The sequence below is a fragment of the Hydra vulgaris genome, chromosome 15, assembly GCF_038396675.1.
Source record: "Hydra vulgaris chromosome 15, alternate assembly HydraT2T_AEP".
Taxonomy (NCBI): Eukaryota; Metazoa; Cnidaria; class Hydrozoa; order Anthoathecata; family Hydridae; genus Hydra; species Hydra vulgaris.
In genome coordinates this window covers 8004324-8022041 of record NC_088934.1, presented here as the reverse complement: position 1 = coordinate 8022041, position 17718 = coordinate 8004324, and the positions used below count along the sequence as shown (strand labels likewise).

General features: G+C 29.1%; 2 protein-coding genes across 2 annotated transcripts in view; one reads left to right on the top strand and one right to left on the bottom strand.

Moving 5' to 3' along the window:
* Positions 1–4317, bottom strand: part of LOC136072106 (alanine--glyoxylate aminotransferase 2, mitochondrial-like) — a 37111-nt gene extending 32794 nt beyond the window's left edge. Inside the window, exon 1 of the mRNA XM_065820421.1 lies at positions 4154–4317. Coding sequence (XP_065676493.1) covers positions 4154–4178 — 25 coding nt within the window. The 5' untranslated portion in view covers positions 4179–4317. The remainder of the gene's footprint in view (positions 1–4153) is intronic.
* An 11228-nt stretch (positions 4318–15545) lies between these two features.
* On the top strand, positions 15546–17126 carry LOC136091726 (tigger transposable element-derived protein 4-like). The gene has a single exon (XM_065819433.1). It carries the CDS (start codon positions 15546–15548, stop codon positions 17124–17126), a length of 1581 nt encoding a protein of 526 aa, XP_065675505.1.
* Positions 17127–17718: the final 592 nt, after the last annotated feature.

Genomic DNA, 17718 nt, shown 5'->3' with positions numbered 1-17718 from the left:
AGTATGACTCTTACAACATCTTCAGCCTTTAATATTCATTTACTGTACAAAAGTGTACCTATTGAAAATTCGATTTTTTGGTTTTGGGGTGACCTTTTTTCAAAATATGTCAAAATGAAACATCTATTCGTTCTTTTTACATAAAAGTTCATTGAATTACGATACAGGCCCAGGAGGTTGCAAAAAAGTCATATCCCTAATATATATATAGATATATATATATATCTATATATATACATATATATATATATATATAGATACATATATATATAAATATATATATATATATAAACTTATTTATTCTGATTCATTCCTAACAAGGCTGCAAGCAACCACTATTAAGTTGAGAGTTACTAGGAAAAAAAAGAATAGAGTTACAGAGCAAGGAAACAGTTGACAAAAGACTTAAAGAGTCGTAGGTTGTATGAATCAAGAAAACATAAAAATGAGAGGGAGTTCTAAAGGGGTAAAATGCAGGTAAAAAAACCAGACAAATAAAAGTTTTTAGAGCATGCAGAGGCAAATACAGTAAATAAATGAGACTTGAGTGATGATTTTAGAGCTGAATGATGATTTAGGTAAGAAAGAGTTTTTGTTAATGGAATTAGAGATGATAACTCCTGTGAGCAGCAAATATGATAGAATTTGTAGAAAAGAGAAAGAGATACCTTTTTACAACGATGGAAAAGTGGCTCAAGCTTAACAGATAGAGCGGTTCCAACTATATTCACAACGATTTTTAGACCTTGTCCAGAAGAAAAAGAGCATTATTAGAAGAAGCAGCCCAAATATGACATCAGTATTCCATACAAGGACAAATAAGAGATTCGTAGAAATAGAGAATGGAATCAAGAGTAAGAAAATGGTGATCATGTTAGAGAATCAACCTCAGCAGATGCTAGTTTAGCAATCAACTGTATATTTTGTTTACATGAAAGGTCAGTAGCAAACGATAATCCAAAAAGATATGGAAAAGAGGACTCAGTGAAAGGGTTGCCATTTAATAATATAAGAATGTCGACAGTAGTGTGGTATACTAATACTAACTGTAGTTAGTATTAGTATAATACTAATACTAATAAAAAAACAAGGCATGTTATAATAAGTATAAGTATTTCATCATACCTGTGAAATGACATATATAATACTAATACTAACGATACTAATAATATATTTATTATTAAAGTGTAATGCTATTATCAATTGATTAAGTTATTACAAGGCATTATAATAATTATGATTAATTACAAGGCATAATAATTGTATACTATGAATTGTATATTATTTATTATTTTATTTTACTTTGTGAACTGTGCATTACTATTAGGAAGTCATTATTTGTAGATGTGTACAAATAATGTTTACATTATAAAACTCTTATTTGTACGCAAAAAACATTAAAATACCCTGATTCTTTTAACAATATAAAAATTGTGTACTTCTGCGGCTGGGAAAAATGTCACTTTTTGAGGCGCGACCGACATGGTTGAAGGTTCAAGTCTTCGTTTGGGAAATTTTCTTATTAATTTTAATGTCTAAGTAACTTTATTTAGTTTTAATTTCTAAGTAGTTTTATGTTTTTTAAATATAATTGTTGTTTATTTATAGTTATGTTTATTATTTATTTTTATTTTTCAAAGTTTCATTGAATAAGTGCATCAATTCGTACATAAATCGATGTAGTTGCATCATTTTTATAAGGACTTACATGTTGATCATTTTTATGAGGACTTAAATGTTGTTCAATTGATAAAAAAAAAATTGCCGCGGATTTTCAACCATTAGACTTAAAACATCAAAAATATTACCTCGAACTTATTCAAGGAATAAAAACAGGTCTTGGACTTGGTTAAAAAGCGCCTTTTTGTTAAAAGGCTTTAAAATTTTACAGGTTTTGATTTTGATTTTTTGATACTTTTAATTGAATATTTTAAAACTTTAAACTTATCAGTAAGCAATAACTCTAGATCTTCTGAGTAACCATAACCCTATCTATGGTTCCTATTACGTTTTCTCTTTCCTTTACCTTTGTACAAATCAGTGCCCATATACTTTCTTTTCTTTCCAATTGTTATGAATTGGCTCCTAAGAGAACGAACCCAAAAAATTGAAAACTTATCAAAAGTCTAAAAGTACTTTCCAATCTACCAAAAGACCTTGTAGTAAAAGTTCTTAAACATTCCTAATCTGCAAGATTTTTCGGATTCCTATTTATCCAACAACTTACTAGGATTTTGTAGTGACATTGCCTTTGTAGTGACTTGATCAAATAATTTTCAAACAATTCAAGCAGAAGTATTCTTGACTAGCTAGGTGCTTTGCTTAAGTCATTATCATAAACTGGCATAATTTAATGCAGTTAAAGCATTGATACTATTTATTCTTAGTACAATACTCTGTCTTCAAAAAATAAGAAAGAGCTTTTTCTTACAGCATTTAAAATTTGTCTTTATAATATTGAGCGAGTTCTCAGTGCACAGTTGGTTGTTTCATCATTGTGCAAGAACTAAGACAAGCAAGTAACATTGGAAATGCAATGTATAAATATAGTTAATGATTGTTTTAAAGCTAACGACCAATTAGCATTACTTGTAAATAATTGTATATGTATATAGACATGTTAGTATATAATATAAAGACATAACTGTAAATATCAAAAGAATTAGTTTGTACACAAATTATGTCGAATTGCATTAAAATAGATAAGGCGTTTTACGCTTTACTAATAAAGTTCTTTTTATTGTGAAATAACATTGCGAACTGTAAAGGTCATTTTACCCAACTTTGAATCATTATATTTGGATTTTATAAATGCTTTAATAGATCCAACATGGGACTCAAAGCCTTGCACAGAAACTTGTGTGTCATTTTTTAAAAACTTGGTATTAATATATGTTACATTGGAAGAACTTAAGTTATCTTCAGAACTTTTACAATTAAAAAATATCACACTTGCAAAAGCAATTGACATAATCTTTTGTCTCATATCTATCTTTAAAGAAAGAAAATTTGTAGGAGTTCCCAAGGTTTCTGAAGTCAAACTGGCCATTAAAAATGGTATTTTCCAAGATGTGAATATATTAGAAAGGAAAGGAAATCAACCTTTAATTGATCAAGCCATCTTTTATAACAAGCTGGAGATAGATTTTAAGTCATGCATAGAATCTGTTTATGAAAAATACTTCCTGACACAACCAGTGCAATATTTGTGGACAAGAAATAAACAAAATGAAATATAAACTTTCCAAGAATTTCCATAAGTTCTGCTAAAAGAACTATGCAAATTTTTGTTTGATGATTTTTTTTAAATGAAAGCTCTATATCTACTTGTGGTCATTTTTCCAAACATCGAAGCAATTCTGATTGACAAGGTTAAAACTTTTGTATTTTTCATCAATGATCATACCTGTAAGAATGTGAAAGGGGCTTTTCAATCATGAACATCATCTATAAAGACATTTGAAGCATAATATTAGTAAAACATACATCATCATTGATGTTCATTATTATCATCATCAGAATTGGTAAATGTAGGTAAACGAACAGCTGATTGCAAAAAAGACCATGTAGAAAGTAAAAAAAAATTAGCTGGAATAAAATCATTTAAAAATTGCTATAGTGTTTTAAAATACTCATATTACTTTGATAATATCTACTAAATACTTTTCCCATATAATTATTTCTTATTGTTATGTTTCTTATTATACACAAGAAATTAACTCATTTTAATTTTTTTCACCTAATATATTATTCAATTTAGGGATTTAATATTAGCAAACAACTGTGGATGTAAATAGTAAATAAGTCATCACTAGAGATAGCTAAAGTACACCTTCAGAAAAAATATAAATGACAATAATTTAAAAGACGGAGGGGCTGTTCCATCTCTTTAAACACACACTTTGAACTTTATATATATATATATATATATATATATATATATATATATATATATATATATATATATATATATATATATATATATATATATATATATATCTGTGTGTGTGGGGGGGGGACACTTTTTAATTTTAACAATCTCTCTAAAGTTTAAAAATTACAAACAAATTATTTATCACATCTTTTAAAAGAAAAAAATCGAAATGTTAAAACCTTTAACAAAAATCAATAATACTGTGAATATTTGTATAACCTTTAATGTGTTGCTGATGAAACATTATACTAAAACTGACGTCCAAACAGTAATGCTGAGAGAAACAGCAATGAATTGATCTAGTGACACAAGCCGCCAAAAATCTTTAGAGGTATACAAACAATTTTTCTTGAATATGTTGTGGCTTAATATAGCATCAATATATCATAAATAAAAAAATAAATACATTTTTAAACACAAAACTATTTAACGATACAATTCAAGTTTTAATTTCAAGTTATTGGGACAAAATTTATAACTAATCAAAAAATTTTAACTGTTAACCATTAAAATTCATTTGTTCGATTATAAATATTTTTTTTTGATGGTTTACATATTTAGAATCAAAAAAAAAAAAAAAAAAGAAAACAAAACAAAAAAACAGATTTGCATTACTGCTATTAGGTGTTATGATGTTGTTTAGAAAGAGTGTTACTGAATCTCATCATAACACTTTATTAACAGTAGCGCAGATTTGGTTTTTTGGTGGTCAAACAAACTATTATCAGTTTAGTAAGATAAACTAGATTAAAGTAAGGTAATTTTAAGAAATACTACGTGATTGGAGCCTGATCAGGCTCCAACTTTTTTTTCAATTTTTAGCTGAAATTTAATCAAACCAAATTTTCAGCTGAAAACAAGCAAACTCTAAATATTAGTCCCTTAACCCCTAATATAGCGATTCAACGGCTTAACAAAAAACATTTGACGTTTGACAAAAAACACGTAATTTTCATAAACTTTGCTCTCTTATATCTTTTTGTGTAGTTAAGCCAGCGCCTTGAGGTTTTTTGCATCAGTTAGTGTTACTCAATCTCTTTCCAACCATATATAGAAAGTACTAAGCTTTGTGTGGCTTGATTTATATATTACCCATATCTTGAGACCACTTTTCATTAAAAAAAACTTGCCGCGGGAACGTTTTTTTAAAACGAAGCTTTTGAAGGTAAGGATTCCTAAGATCTTAAACACATCTAATTTTTATGAAACTTTCCATATTTATTAAAAAAAGGACGAGGAATCTAATGAAATCTGGACGTTTTTTAACATTTATACAAAAAATTTTAGTTCTCCGCGTTTAAAAATGTCATGGTTGATTTATATAGAAAAAAAAGTGTTTTTGAAAAACGTCCAGGTGGAAATTGCATGTTTAGCCTTTCCTCTATTTAAAACAAGTATTTATTTAAGTTTACCTAAAGAATTGGTACTTAGGATTTGCATATATAAATTATGTGTATATATATATGTTTTTGTTTGCGTATTTAATGACGTTATCTGTTTTGATTTTTGCGTTTGTTTTGGTTAAATTATGAAAATTAAATTGAAAGTGAGAGTATAATTCTTAAAATTTTAATCAAATGAAAATACATCTTTTACTTTTTCCCAGGTAAAAGATCTGCATTCTTCAAGAAAGTTCAAATCTTGATTTTTACTATTTTAACTACAGGTTGCTCTTATTTAAACTGTTTTTTTCAAAACAAAAATCTAAAAATAGTATTCAACAGAAGCTTATGAAAATGGAGTTGTGTAAGAAATTCTTTATTTCTTTTAATATTTATTTGCCTCTATTTGTTTGTTGATTAACTACTATGAACTCTTGTAATAATTATTTTAATTCCTTTTTTTAGGTGTTGACATTAACAATAGTCTCACCAAAATGGTTGCTCCATTTATAAGTCAAGAAAGTAAGTCAAAATTATAAATTAGGAATGCTGTAGCACAAATTTTTTTCATTTTAATAATTCTATTTATTGAAACCAAAATAATCCACCCCTTATTTTTCTTTATGTCACTTAAATTAAGTTTACTTTTAATTTTAGTCTCTGACACTGTTATGGATTATCTAAATATTAATGGAGGCATTATATCCCTCAAAAATCCAGATTTGGTTTTAACCAATCGCCATTTTTTACAAATTTGTAAAGAAAAAGATAAATTTAACTTGACATGGCCAAATCTTTCAGTATTTTTTACGTCCTTGTTTAAATACCGTATATCTAGAGTTATGCTGATCAAGTACCTTCAAAAGTCAAAAGATTTTATTGCAAAAGTAAATCGTGCCAAAAATTTTGATTTAAGAAAGTATCTTTTAAGCTCTGCTTTAACTTTTATAGGTGCTTTTCCGGATGTTGTTGGTTTGTCACCTTCTAATGCTTGTTCTACCCCAACTTCTATCCACAATAGTGAAATTGTTCCAAATCAAATTACTATTTTTGTATCTTCTGATTTCAACTTGCAATTTGCTAATGATGATTTTTTGTGTTCTGTTACCCCAAACTTTATTGTATACACCCCTTTAGGAAATGGTTCTGAAAATTTTCTTCTTGAAGCGCAAGTTAATGAAGTGAATCTGCCAGTTTCCAATTCAGATAAAAAACTACCTATATTATCAGGTAATTTGACCTATCAAATAAAAAAATACAAACAGAGAAGTAATCATCTTAAATTACAAAATAGACAAATTAATAAAAGATTTAATGAATATAAAAGAAAATATCAAGCAATCTTGTCAAAATATAATGTCAGAAATGTCAACAAAAGAGAAATTAGAAAGGATTGTAGGATTAACCAATAGTTGCAAAAAAATTTTAGATTAGAAAAAGAAATTGATTTGGCTAGAAAACGTTCACAATCAGATCGCCAAAAGGCATGGTATTTTAAGAAAAAAATTGAAAACACTGTTTTGAAAACATCTGATAAAACAAATGATTCAATCTTAAAGGAGAGTTTAAGTTACTTTGAAAATCTTTCAGAAGAGCTGAAGGAAAGAGTTAACTTTTTTGAAAAAAATGTAATTGATGTTTTTGAAGGAGGTAGATATAATGATGAAATTCGCTCTGTATATTATGACCTTTTAAGTAAAAATCTTTCTGTTAACAATGTTGAATCAGTTATCAGAACTGTACTACACAAAATGGCTGGAATTTCATGTGGCACACTTCCAAAAAAATCGTTGGCTGCTGAATTTTTTAGTGAAATGAAGCTTTTATCAAAAGCTCAGGTTGAGAGGCTATATTGAATAGTACACACAATGTTCTTCATACAGATGGCACAAAGTATAATTTTAGAGAGATTGGTAGTTTTCAAGTTACAACGTCATCAATTTATTCACTGATATGTCTCAAATATTTTCTCCTGAAAAGGAAAACTATGAGGATGATCTTCGGAAGATTTTTTCGTTCAAATCTTTGATGACAGATCGCACCATAGTTAATTCAAGTTTTTTTAGCCAATTTAAACATTGGAGAGAAGCAATTTTGCCTTTTGTTGTTGAAAACTATGATCGACTTTTAAATGAAAAATTAAAAGTTTCTCAAATGCATCATGTTTTTTGTGGCTTACATGTTATCCATAGTTTACGAAAATATGCAGAAAAAGCAATCAAAGAATAGGAAAAAGTGGTTGAGCAGGAAGGTAGTATTCATGGTGGTTTTATAAATTCTCAAAATTCACGTACCTTTGATATTTTGTATGAACTTTCAAAACTTACAAGCTATAGACATGGCGATCAACGGAACGGGAAAGCTGATGAATGGAGGCCATTTTTGCGTAAAAAGTTTTCAAAACATTTTATGGTTTCATTTCTGCATCATCGGTTTAACATTATATTTTTACTTGGTGGAGCAACGTATTTTCTTAAAGATCATCTTAAAGAATTTGTTTTTAATCTTGATGGTTCAAATTTCCTTCATGAATCAATTAGGCATGATATTAACAACATAATTTTTCATGCTTCAACTAGAGCTCTGGGAATTTTTAATAAACTGATATCAGGATCTCTTTTTCGTATTATTGAAGAGGAAAGTCATATTTTTTCTTTGAATACCGTTTGGTCGCAAATGTTTAATTATTTTGTTTGTTGTTCTTCTGATGCATCAATAATTTTAAGTGGTTCTACATTTATTGATGTCAAATATCTCACTAAGGATGAATTGTTTGATTGTTTGTTTTTTAATTGTAATGACCCACTTTTGGATGCCTTAACACAAGAATGTCTTGAAGTTATATGTTGTTCGCGTTCGGTTATGATCCAGAGTCAGTTAAGAGACCAATTTCCTGGAGGGAAATATCACAATCCAGATGTTGGTGTCCTTGAGGAAACTCAAAACTGTCCGCGTACTAACGTTATGTCTGAACGTGACTTTGCTTCTTATGACCGCAGGTTAAAAATGAAACCTAACATGACAACAGTAGCTGCAGACGGTGTCATCATGTTTAACAATAACAAAACAGCTGATTGGATATATGGGAAATACCAGGAAAAATTGGCAAGGTTAGTTTTACCAGCAAGGCGAAATAGAAAAGGATATATCAGAAAGTACAGAGAAAAAAAAGCAAATATGTTGCAGTACAAATGAAGATGGACAAGCGCAACTTAGAAAAGGAAATAAAGGAACAAAAGCGAAGAAAAAGAGTTTTTGACAACAGAAATTGGGAAGGATGGTGGTGGTGGTGGTGGGAAGGATGGTGGTTTAATTTTGTGTAAAGAGGATATGGAGCAAATCTTAGGTACTGAAAATGAAATTGTAATGAAGTTGCAAAGACAAATTAGATTTCGAAAAAAAGTACTACAGCAAAAATTTCCAGAAAAGTGGCTACAGTTAGGAGAAAAGGTTAAAGGTGAAAATTACAAAAAAATTGGTATAGAGGCGTTATAAACAAATCTGCTATCAATTTTTAAGTTTTTAAAAGATGCTCCAGAACAACGAGCAAATACTATAAAGTGTTCAGTCATTAGACAGAATAATGAAAGACAAGAAATGTTGCTAACATTAAAATAATAGGTCAGATTTGAGGGTGACACTAGATTATTAATGGAAACTAGAAAAATAATAATAGGCTAATATAAGGAACTTGAGTTTCATAACAATATTCTTAGTTTACTTTATTTTACTGTCTAAATTAATAAAAAATCTGTTAACTTTTAAATAAAAAAACTCAAAGAGTTTAGGTATTGCAACCATGACATGGTCGCAATACCTAAACCCTTTGAGTTTTGGTCCATGATGAGAATGGTCCATGTCAAGTTTACAATCTCATCCCCTAAAGACTACAATACCTACACCCTTTGAGTTTTATTATTTAAAAGTTAATAACTTATACTAAACACAATATAAGATTCTTGTTGTTAAAGACGCAAAAATTTTAACCATGTATAACTTTTGAAGATATACATGGTTAAAATTTTTACGTCTTAAAAGTTACTTTAGTAAAGTTATTTATGTCTAAAAATTTTGCGTCTTTCATTAATTAATCATATAATACAACAAGAATTTTGTAGATTAATTTTGTAAAAATTCTATATCTTGTGAAGATATAGAACTTTTACAAAATTAGATTATTAGCTTACTAATGTAAGCTAATAATCTACTTTATCTAATAAAGGTATACTGCAGAAATCTGCGCACTTCGTATTTTCGTAAAATTAAAATTAAACTTATTAAAATTTAATATTTGCGCAATTTAAAAACACAGGCTAAACAAATTTTAAGACATCATTAAAAAGAGTAGGGGAGATGGGGGCGCATTGATCGCCGAGGCAGTATGATCTTTTGGCTTTTACTCGTTCATTTTTGCCTTACTAGAAGTGAGGTTGCAATTTAATTAACCATTATGCTTCCCTAATTGATTATTCGTAATATTTTTTCATAAGGTTATCAGCGTCAAAAAAAATAAAGAAAATATTGTTTTTCGTCATAAAAAGTGATTTTTTTAAATCGTACTATAATTCAAATATATTTTTATTTAGATGTCTGTATGGGTTAACAACAATTTTATTTTAAATTTGTAAGTGTTAGGTGTATAGTATAATATATAATTTTTATTTGGCTGCAATTTATACAGTAGATATTGCTATCAATATGTTACCTATACCTATTGGGGTACATTGATCTTTGACTATGCGGGGCCCATTGATCGGAGGATCAAAGTGCCCCATAGAAGACGAAGTGCCCCATGTTTTTGTTTATAAGCAATACAGTTAAACGAATGGAATTGTATTTATAATTTAAAAAAAAACTATATATAAACAAACAATAGCTTTGAGCATTTCATTTTTTAAATCTACTTATGTTATAAGCTAGTAATAATAATACTATTATTTTATAATATCAAAAGAATAATATTTAACATAATAATTAAAAAATATTTAACATAATATTATTATGTTAAATATTAGCATTTATTAAAAACATATGTTTTTATTGATATATTTTTTTACAGATCTTAAAATGGTTAGAAATAGAATTAAAAAAACAAATAAAGTTGCTTAGGGTAATTACATGTCAATTGAGCCAGAAAATTTCAAAAATGTCACCATACGTCTCAGATTTTGCTGATTTTTATACAGTTGAGAGTACTTAGTAAAACAAGAAATTCTTGAAAATTTTAGCTTCTAGCTCCAAGAGGATCCTGAAATATGATCATTTTACTTTCAACTGATCTTGGCCAGGCCCCTCTTGTCCTCTTAGAATTGAGAACTTTGTTTAAAGGTTCCAAGTCACATAGCTTTAAAAATATTTGATATTTTGACTTAAAAATTTGTACCTGACTATTTTCAGGGTTGAAGAATCCAATGAAATAATCAAAAATATAAAATAATATTTTTAAGTACCTGTAATTATCAATTTAAATAACTTTAAGCAATTTTTTATATACCTGATTTTGATGCTCAAGAAACCCACGTGGCCTTGATGATATCAAAAAAAAAAAATTTTACACATTATTCTAAATTTTATGATTTTTCACAAAACATAAGAATTTTGATCTGCAAGTATATGGATTTCCAAATATGAATACCGGGGCACAGGCCCCACTTTTTTGTAGCGGAATCTTGCAATACATTTTCCACTACCTTTCAGACTAGCTAGAGCTATGAAAATTTCTGTATTTATATAGTGTTGATAAACGAGCATTTTAAAATTAAAAAAGGGCCCAAGACACTAGGGGAGGGGGCTGGGGGCACGTGCCCCACTTTTTTGCGCATAATCTTAAAATGGACTTTTCACTATCTTCCAGACAAGCTGCGGCACTGAAACTTTCAGCATTTGTGTAGTCCTGATGAACATGCGTTAAAATTGTTTCAGGTCAGACGACCAGATAGTCCATGGGGCTCGGGCACCTGGGACCATGACCCACTTTTTTCTTAAAAAAAATTTTTTTTCTTTTTAAAAACTTATTTAAGATAACTTTAAAACTATGGTCTTCAAATTTTTTTTTTAGATTTTCATTTTAACAGCCTTAAACATTTCATATGTTTAACAATGTTATCAATGTTTCCTAAATTTTTGGGAAACATTGATAACATTGCTTCCCAAATTTTTGTGATTTTATTTGTTCCATTTGGTTTTGATCATTCTATGTTCAATAATCTTTTAAAAATGTTTTAAGAAACTTAATGTTTATAAGAATTTTGATTTGCATGTATAAGATTAAAAACAGTCTAAAGTAATGATTTTAACAGAATTTTATTTTGTATAATTTAAAATTTGAATTAAAAAAGAAAAATTTATTTTGCTAATTCTAAAATGGTAACAGCAAGTTGTTAACAGAAACAAAAAACATCTTGTCATTACACTAGTATAGAAGAAATTTGTTACCTATTAAAGTCATCATTAACATTTTTAACATTAACAAATTGAGTATAATTAAACTTTGTAAAAAGGAAACTTTTTTTTGTCAAAGTAAGATAAAAGAAATCAATCACTGTTTAGTTTTGTATTACCATGGTGATTGCTTAAGTTGCTTTCATTAAATTAATTACTATTAGTTTCTTATTTTTAAATTAATCTCAAATTGTTTTTAGTGTTACTGTAAGAATGGATTCATGTGATTTTGGAAAAAAGTTAAATGATACTTGTCATAAACTAAGTTATTGTAGAAAGATTGATTTAAAGAAATTTGATTGCTATAGAGAAGATGCCAGAGAAGAATTTATTTGGAGATCTGGAATAACAGATGATAAAATTTTAACAATCTGCCTTCATCATGCAAAGATTTTTGGTACACACTTTGAAAAGAAGCACACAAAATGTTGTAATTTATTGGACAAGCTACGAGAGGAATTAAATGTTAGTTTGGAAACAATAGGTGTATCCCCCATAAAACTTCATAGCATTCCAAAGCATCAACAGTTATCTGTTGCTAAAAGTAAAGTTATAAAAACAATCTCAAAGTATGAAGAGCATATTTCAAAAGTATATAATGTTAGGGAAGAAGAACTGAAACATAAAATTCCTCATATGAAAATTATTGACAAAAGTAAATGCGATGATCTAGACAAACTAACAGCAAAAATAAAAGAAAAGTTAATTGTTTCTGACCAAAAAACTAAAATTCAGTTGTTAACATTTACACCCGAGTCTTGGTCAAGAAATTTTGCTGCAAGATATTTCAACGTCACTATATACCAAATTAAAGAAGTGCGCAAACAAATTAAAGAAGTGCGCAAATTAAAGAAGTGCGCAAACTAACTAAGAAAATAAGTGGGATTTTTTCAGTTCCAGGCACTAAGAAAGGAAAAATATTTTCAGAAATAACATTAAATAGAGTCAACAATGTATACCATGATGACGAATTTACTAGATAAATGCTTGGTAAAAAAGATTATGTAAGTATTGGTAGAAAACAACACATGCAAAAGCGCCTTATTTTATGTAATCTTAAAGAACTTTATGTTTCTTTTAAAACTAAATATCCTCAAAAAGTTATTGGATTTTCAAGTTTTGCAGTTCAAGACCAAAATGGTGTATAACTGTTGGAGCATCAGGCACTCATTCTGTTTGTGTATGTACCCTCCATCAAAATGCAATACTCTTGACCAATGCTATACAAATAAAATGTACTTAAAAAAGATCTGATGACAAAAGTTGTTTGTGATGTGACAAGTAATGAGTGCATGGTTCATCGATGTCCGAACTGTCTAGGTATAGTTTCTTTAAAGAAGTTTCTGGATGCACAACTAATTGACAATGACAAGGAGGTGTCATTCAATCAGTGGCAGAAAACAGACAGAACAACATTGATCTATCAGACAACAACAATGGAAGAATACAAATTGATGCTATCAGAGGCAATAAACAAGTTAACAGCTCATTCATACATTGCAAAATGTCAAGCAAGATATCTAAAGCAACAAAAGGAAAATTTAGCAAAAGACTGCTGTATTGTCTTAGGTGACTTTGCAGAAAACTTCACTTTTGTTATTCAAGATGAAATCCAAAGTTACCATTGGTGCAAAAGTCAATGCACATTGCACCAATCGTTTTGCTTCATTTCAGAAGATAAACGGAAGTAAAACGGAACAAGTATAAAGCAATAAAAATTTTTGAATACAATATTTTCAAAGTTATCTTAAATTTAAGACACATTAATGTGTTTTAAAAAAAAAAAAAAAAATTTTTTTGAGAAAAAAAGTGGGGCATGGTCCCAGGTGCCCCAGCCCCATGGACCATCTGGTCTTCTGACCTGAAACAATTTTAACGCATGTTCATCAGGACTACACAAATGCTGAAAGTTTCAGTGCTGCAGCTTGTCTGGAAGATAGTGAAAAGTTTTATGGGGGATACACCTATTGTTTCCAAACTAACATTTAATTCCTCTCGTAGCTTGTCCAATAAATTACAACATTTTGTGTGCTTCTTTTCAAAGTGTGTACCAAAAATCTTTGCATGATGAAGGCAGATTGTTAAAATTTTATCATCTGTTATTCCAGATCTCCAAATAAATTCTTCTCTGGCATCTTCTCTATAGCAATCAAATTTCTTTAAATCAATCTTTCTACAATAACTTAGTTTATGACAAGTATCATTTAACTTTTTTCCAAAATCACATGAATCCATTCTTACAGTAACACTAAAAACAATTTGAGATTAATTTAAAAATAAGAAACTAATAGTAATTAATTTAATGAAAGCAACTTAAGCAATCACCATGGTAATACAAAACTAAACAGTGATTGATTTCTTTTATCTTACTTTGACAAAAAAAAGTTTCCTTTTTACAAAGTTTAATTATACTCAATTTGTTAATGTTAAAAATGTTAATGATGACTTTAATAGGTAACAAATTTCTTCTATACTAGTGTAATGACAAGATGTTTTTTGTTTCTGTTAACAACTTGCTGTTACCATTTTAGAATTAGCAAAATAAATTTTTCTTTTTTAATTCAAATTTTAAATTATACAAAATAAAATTCTGTTAAAATCATTACTTTAGACTGTTTTTAATCTTATACATGCAAATCAAAATTCTTATAAACATTAAGTTTCTTAAAACATTTTTAAAAGATTATTGAACATAGAATGATCAAAACCAAATGGAACAAATAAAATCACAAAAATTTGGGAAGCAATGTTATCAATGTTTCCCAAAAATTTAGGAAACATTGATAACATTGTTAAACATATGAAATGTTTAAGGCTGTTAAAATGAAAATCTAAAAAAAAAATTTGAAGACCATAGTTTTAAAGTTATCTTAAATAAGTTTTTAAAAAGAAAAAAAATTTTTTTTAAGAAAAAAGTGGGTCATGGTCCCAGGTGCCCGAGCCCCATGGACTATCTGGTCGTCTGACCTGAAACAATTTTAACGCATGTTCATCAGGACTACACAAATGCTGAAAGTTTCAGTGCCGCAGCTTGTCTGGAAGATAGTGAAAAGTCCATTTTAAGATTATGCGCAAAAAAGTGGGGCACGTGCCCCCAGCCCCCTCCCCTAGTGTCTTGGGCCCTTTTTTAATTTTAAAATGCTCGTTTATCAACACTATATAAATACCGAAATTTTCATAGCTCTAGCTAGTCTGAAAGGTAGTGGAAAATGTATTGCAAGATTCCGCTACAAAAAAGTGGGGCCTGTGCCCCGATATTCATATTTGGAAATCCATATACTTGCAGATCAAAATTCTTATGTTTTGTGAAAAATCATAAAATTTAGAATAATGTGTAAAATTTTTTTTTTTTGATATCATCAAGGCCACGTGGGTTTCTTGAGCATCAAAATCAGGTATATAAAAAATTGCTTAAAGTTATTTAAATTGATAATTACAGGTACTTAAAAATATTATTTTATATTTTTGATTATTTCATTGGATTCTTCAACCCTGAAAATAGTCAGGTACAAATTTTTAAGTCAAAATATCAAATATTTTTAAAGCTATGTGACTTGGAACCTTTAAACAAAGTTCTCAATTCTAAGAGGACAAGAGGGGCCTGGCCAAGATCAGTTGAAAGTAAAATGATCATATTTCAGGATCCTCTTGGAGCTAGAAGCTAAAATTTTCAAGAATTTCTTGTTTTACTAAGTACTCTCAACTGTATAAAAATCAGCAAAATCTGAGATGTATGGTGACATGGCCTGGCTCAATTTACATGGAATTACCCTATACCAAGTGAAACAATGAAAGTAGCTGTTAATAAAGTTTTAGAAGGAACACAACTGAATGTTGTAGCACGTCAGTTTAACATAGATAGAATGACTTTAAAAAGATATTTTCGTAAAAAGAGGCGTAATCCAAATGAAGCTTTCAAGCCTAACTACAACAATAGACAAGTTTTTACAGCAGAAGATGAAAAAAGTTTATCAAGTTATTTACTAATTGCATCAAAAATGAACTATGGCCTTTCAACTAGGTCAACGCGATTATTGGCATATGAATTTGCTTTAAAAAACAATAAGATATGCCCATTATCATGGATCAAAAAAAAAATTGCAGGCATTGATTGGTTGCAAGGTTTTATGATAAGACAACCAGAGTTGTCTCTACGAACACCTGAAGCAACGAGCTTCGCTCGATCAACAGCTTTTAACAAACACACAGTAAGAGAGTTTTTTCAAAATCTTAAAACGGTAAGAAATCGATATAAATATAATCCTAACTGTATATATAATGTTGATGAAACTGGTTTAACAACCGTTCAAAAGCCGGTAAAGGTTTTAGCTGGTAGAGGAAGCAAACAAGTTGGAAGAATCACATCTGCAGAACGAGGAACATTGGTAACTGCATGTTGTGCCTCTAATGCTATTGGAAATTCCGTTCCTCCATTATTTATTTTTCCTAGGGTAAAGTTTCATGATTACATGATTAAGGAAGGACCTCCTGGATGTGTGGGATTTGCAAATCCTTCTGGTTGGATGAACTCAGAAATTTTCATAGAATGGATTAAGCATTTTGTTAAATATTCAAACTGTTCTCAGGAATCTCCAGTTTTGTTACTTCTCGACAGTCATGAAAGTCATATTTCTGTTAAAGGCTTGGAGCTTGCAATTCAACACGGAATTACAATGATAAGTTTTCCTCCCCATTGCAGCCATAAATTGCAGCCATTAGATAGAACTGTTTTTGGACCATTGAAAAGGTTTTACAATTCTGCATGTGATAATTGGATGGTTTCAAACCCAAGACCAATGACCATTTATGATATTGTTTCAATAGTTCGAGAACCGTATACAAAAGCTTTCTCACCATCTAATATACAGACAGGATTTAGAGTAGCTGGCATTGAGCCATTTAATTCTGAAATTTTCAAAGATGACGAATATTTACCATCATCAGTTACAGATAGAGCTGCTCCAGATACAGTTACTATCACTCCTTTCAACAACATGGAATCTGAAATGATACCAACACATGTTAATCACATAGAGTCTGAAATAACTATAGTAAATATTGAAACAAGTATTTTAAACAAAGTGTCAACAAGTGTTGCTTCTATAATCTCACCTGAGGTTTTAAAACCTTACCCAAAAGCATCTGCCAGAAAAAAAAAAGTTAAAAGTAGGCAGTTAAAAACAAGGATCTTGACTGATACTCCTGTCAGAAATGAAATTCGTTTGTCAAAAGAAAAGAAAATTTTGAAGCAAACCAAAAATCAACAAAAAGTCTCCACAAAAGATAAGAAAGAAACTAAGAATTACTTGCTTAGGAATAAAAAACAATGTAAACCAAAAGCTGCTTCACAACTTGACTTTCACAAATGATGAAATATTCTTAATCAAAATATTTTACTTTTAACAAGTTTTGTAAACTTAAAAGTTGTATTCTTATTTCAGTCTTTATACTTCAGTTCTTATAAATTTCAAGTTGTTGTAAAGTTTTAAACGTATATAAAGCGGGTAGCTTATAGCTGCTGTGATTTATACATTTTTTAATTAAAAACTAGACTAGTGGGTTTAACTGCTATATTTAAAAAATAATTCAAAAATTTAGATGTATTATATGTTATACAATATTACCCTTTGACTAAATTATTTACAAGATTTAGTTATAGAAGTGTTAAACGTTTAGATAATATTACGCATATAAGATCAATGTGCCCCAAGTCGGAGATCATAGTACCCCATAGTTTGGGGTACATTGATCTTTTGAGAGGGTTGTTTAAAAGTTAAAATTATTCATGTTTATCATTTTTTTAAATCAAAATATTTATATATTCCAAAAGCCAGATAGTTCTACATGTGTTTCGTAGTTAATAAGTTTTTACATCTCTTTCAGGTTCTGCGCAATTTTCAAAACACTGCTACGGCGATCAATGCGCCCCCATCTCCCCTATAAAATATAATTAAATAAAAA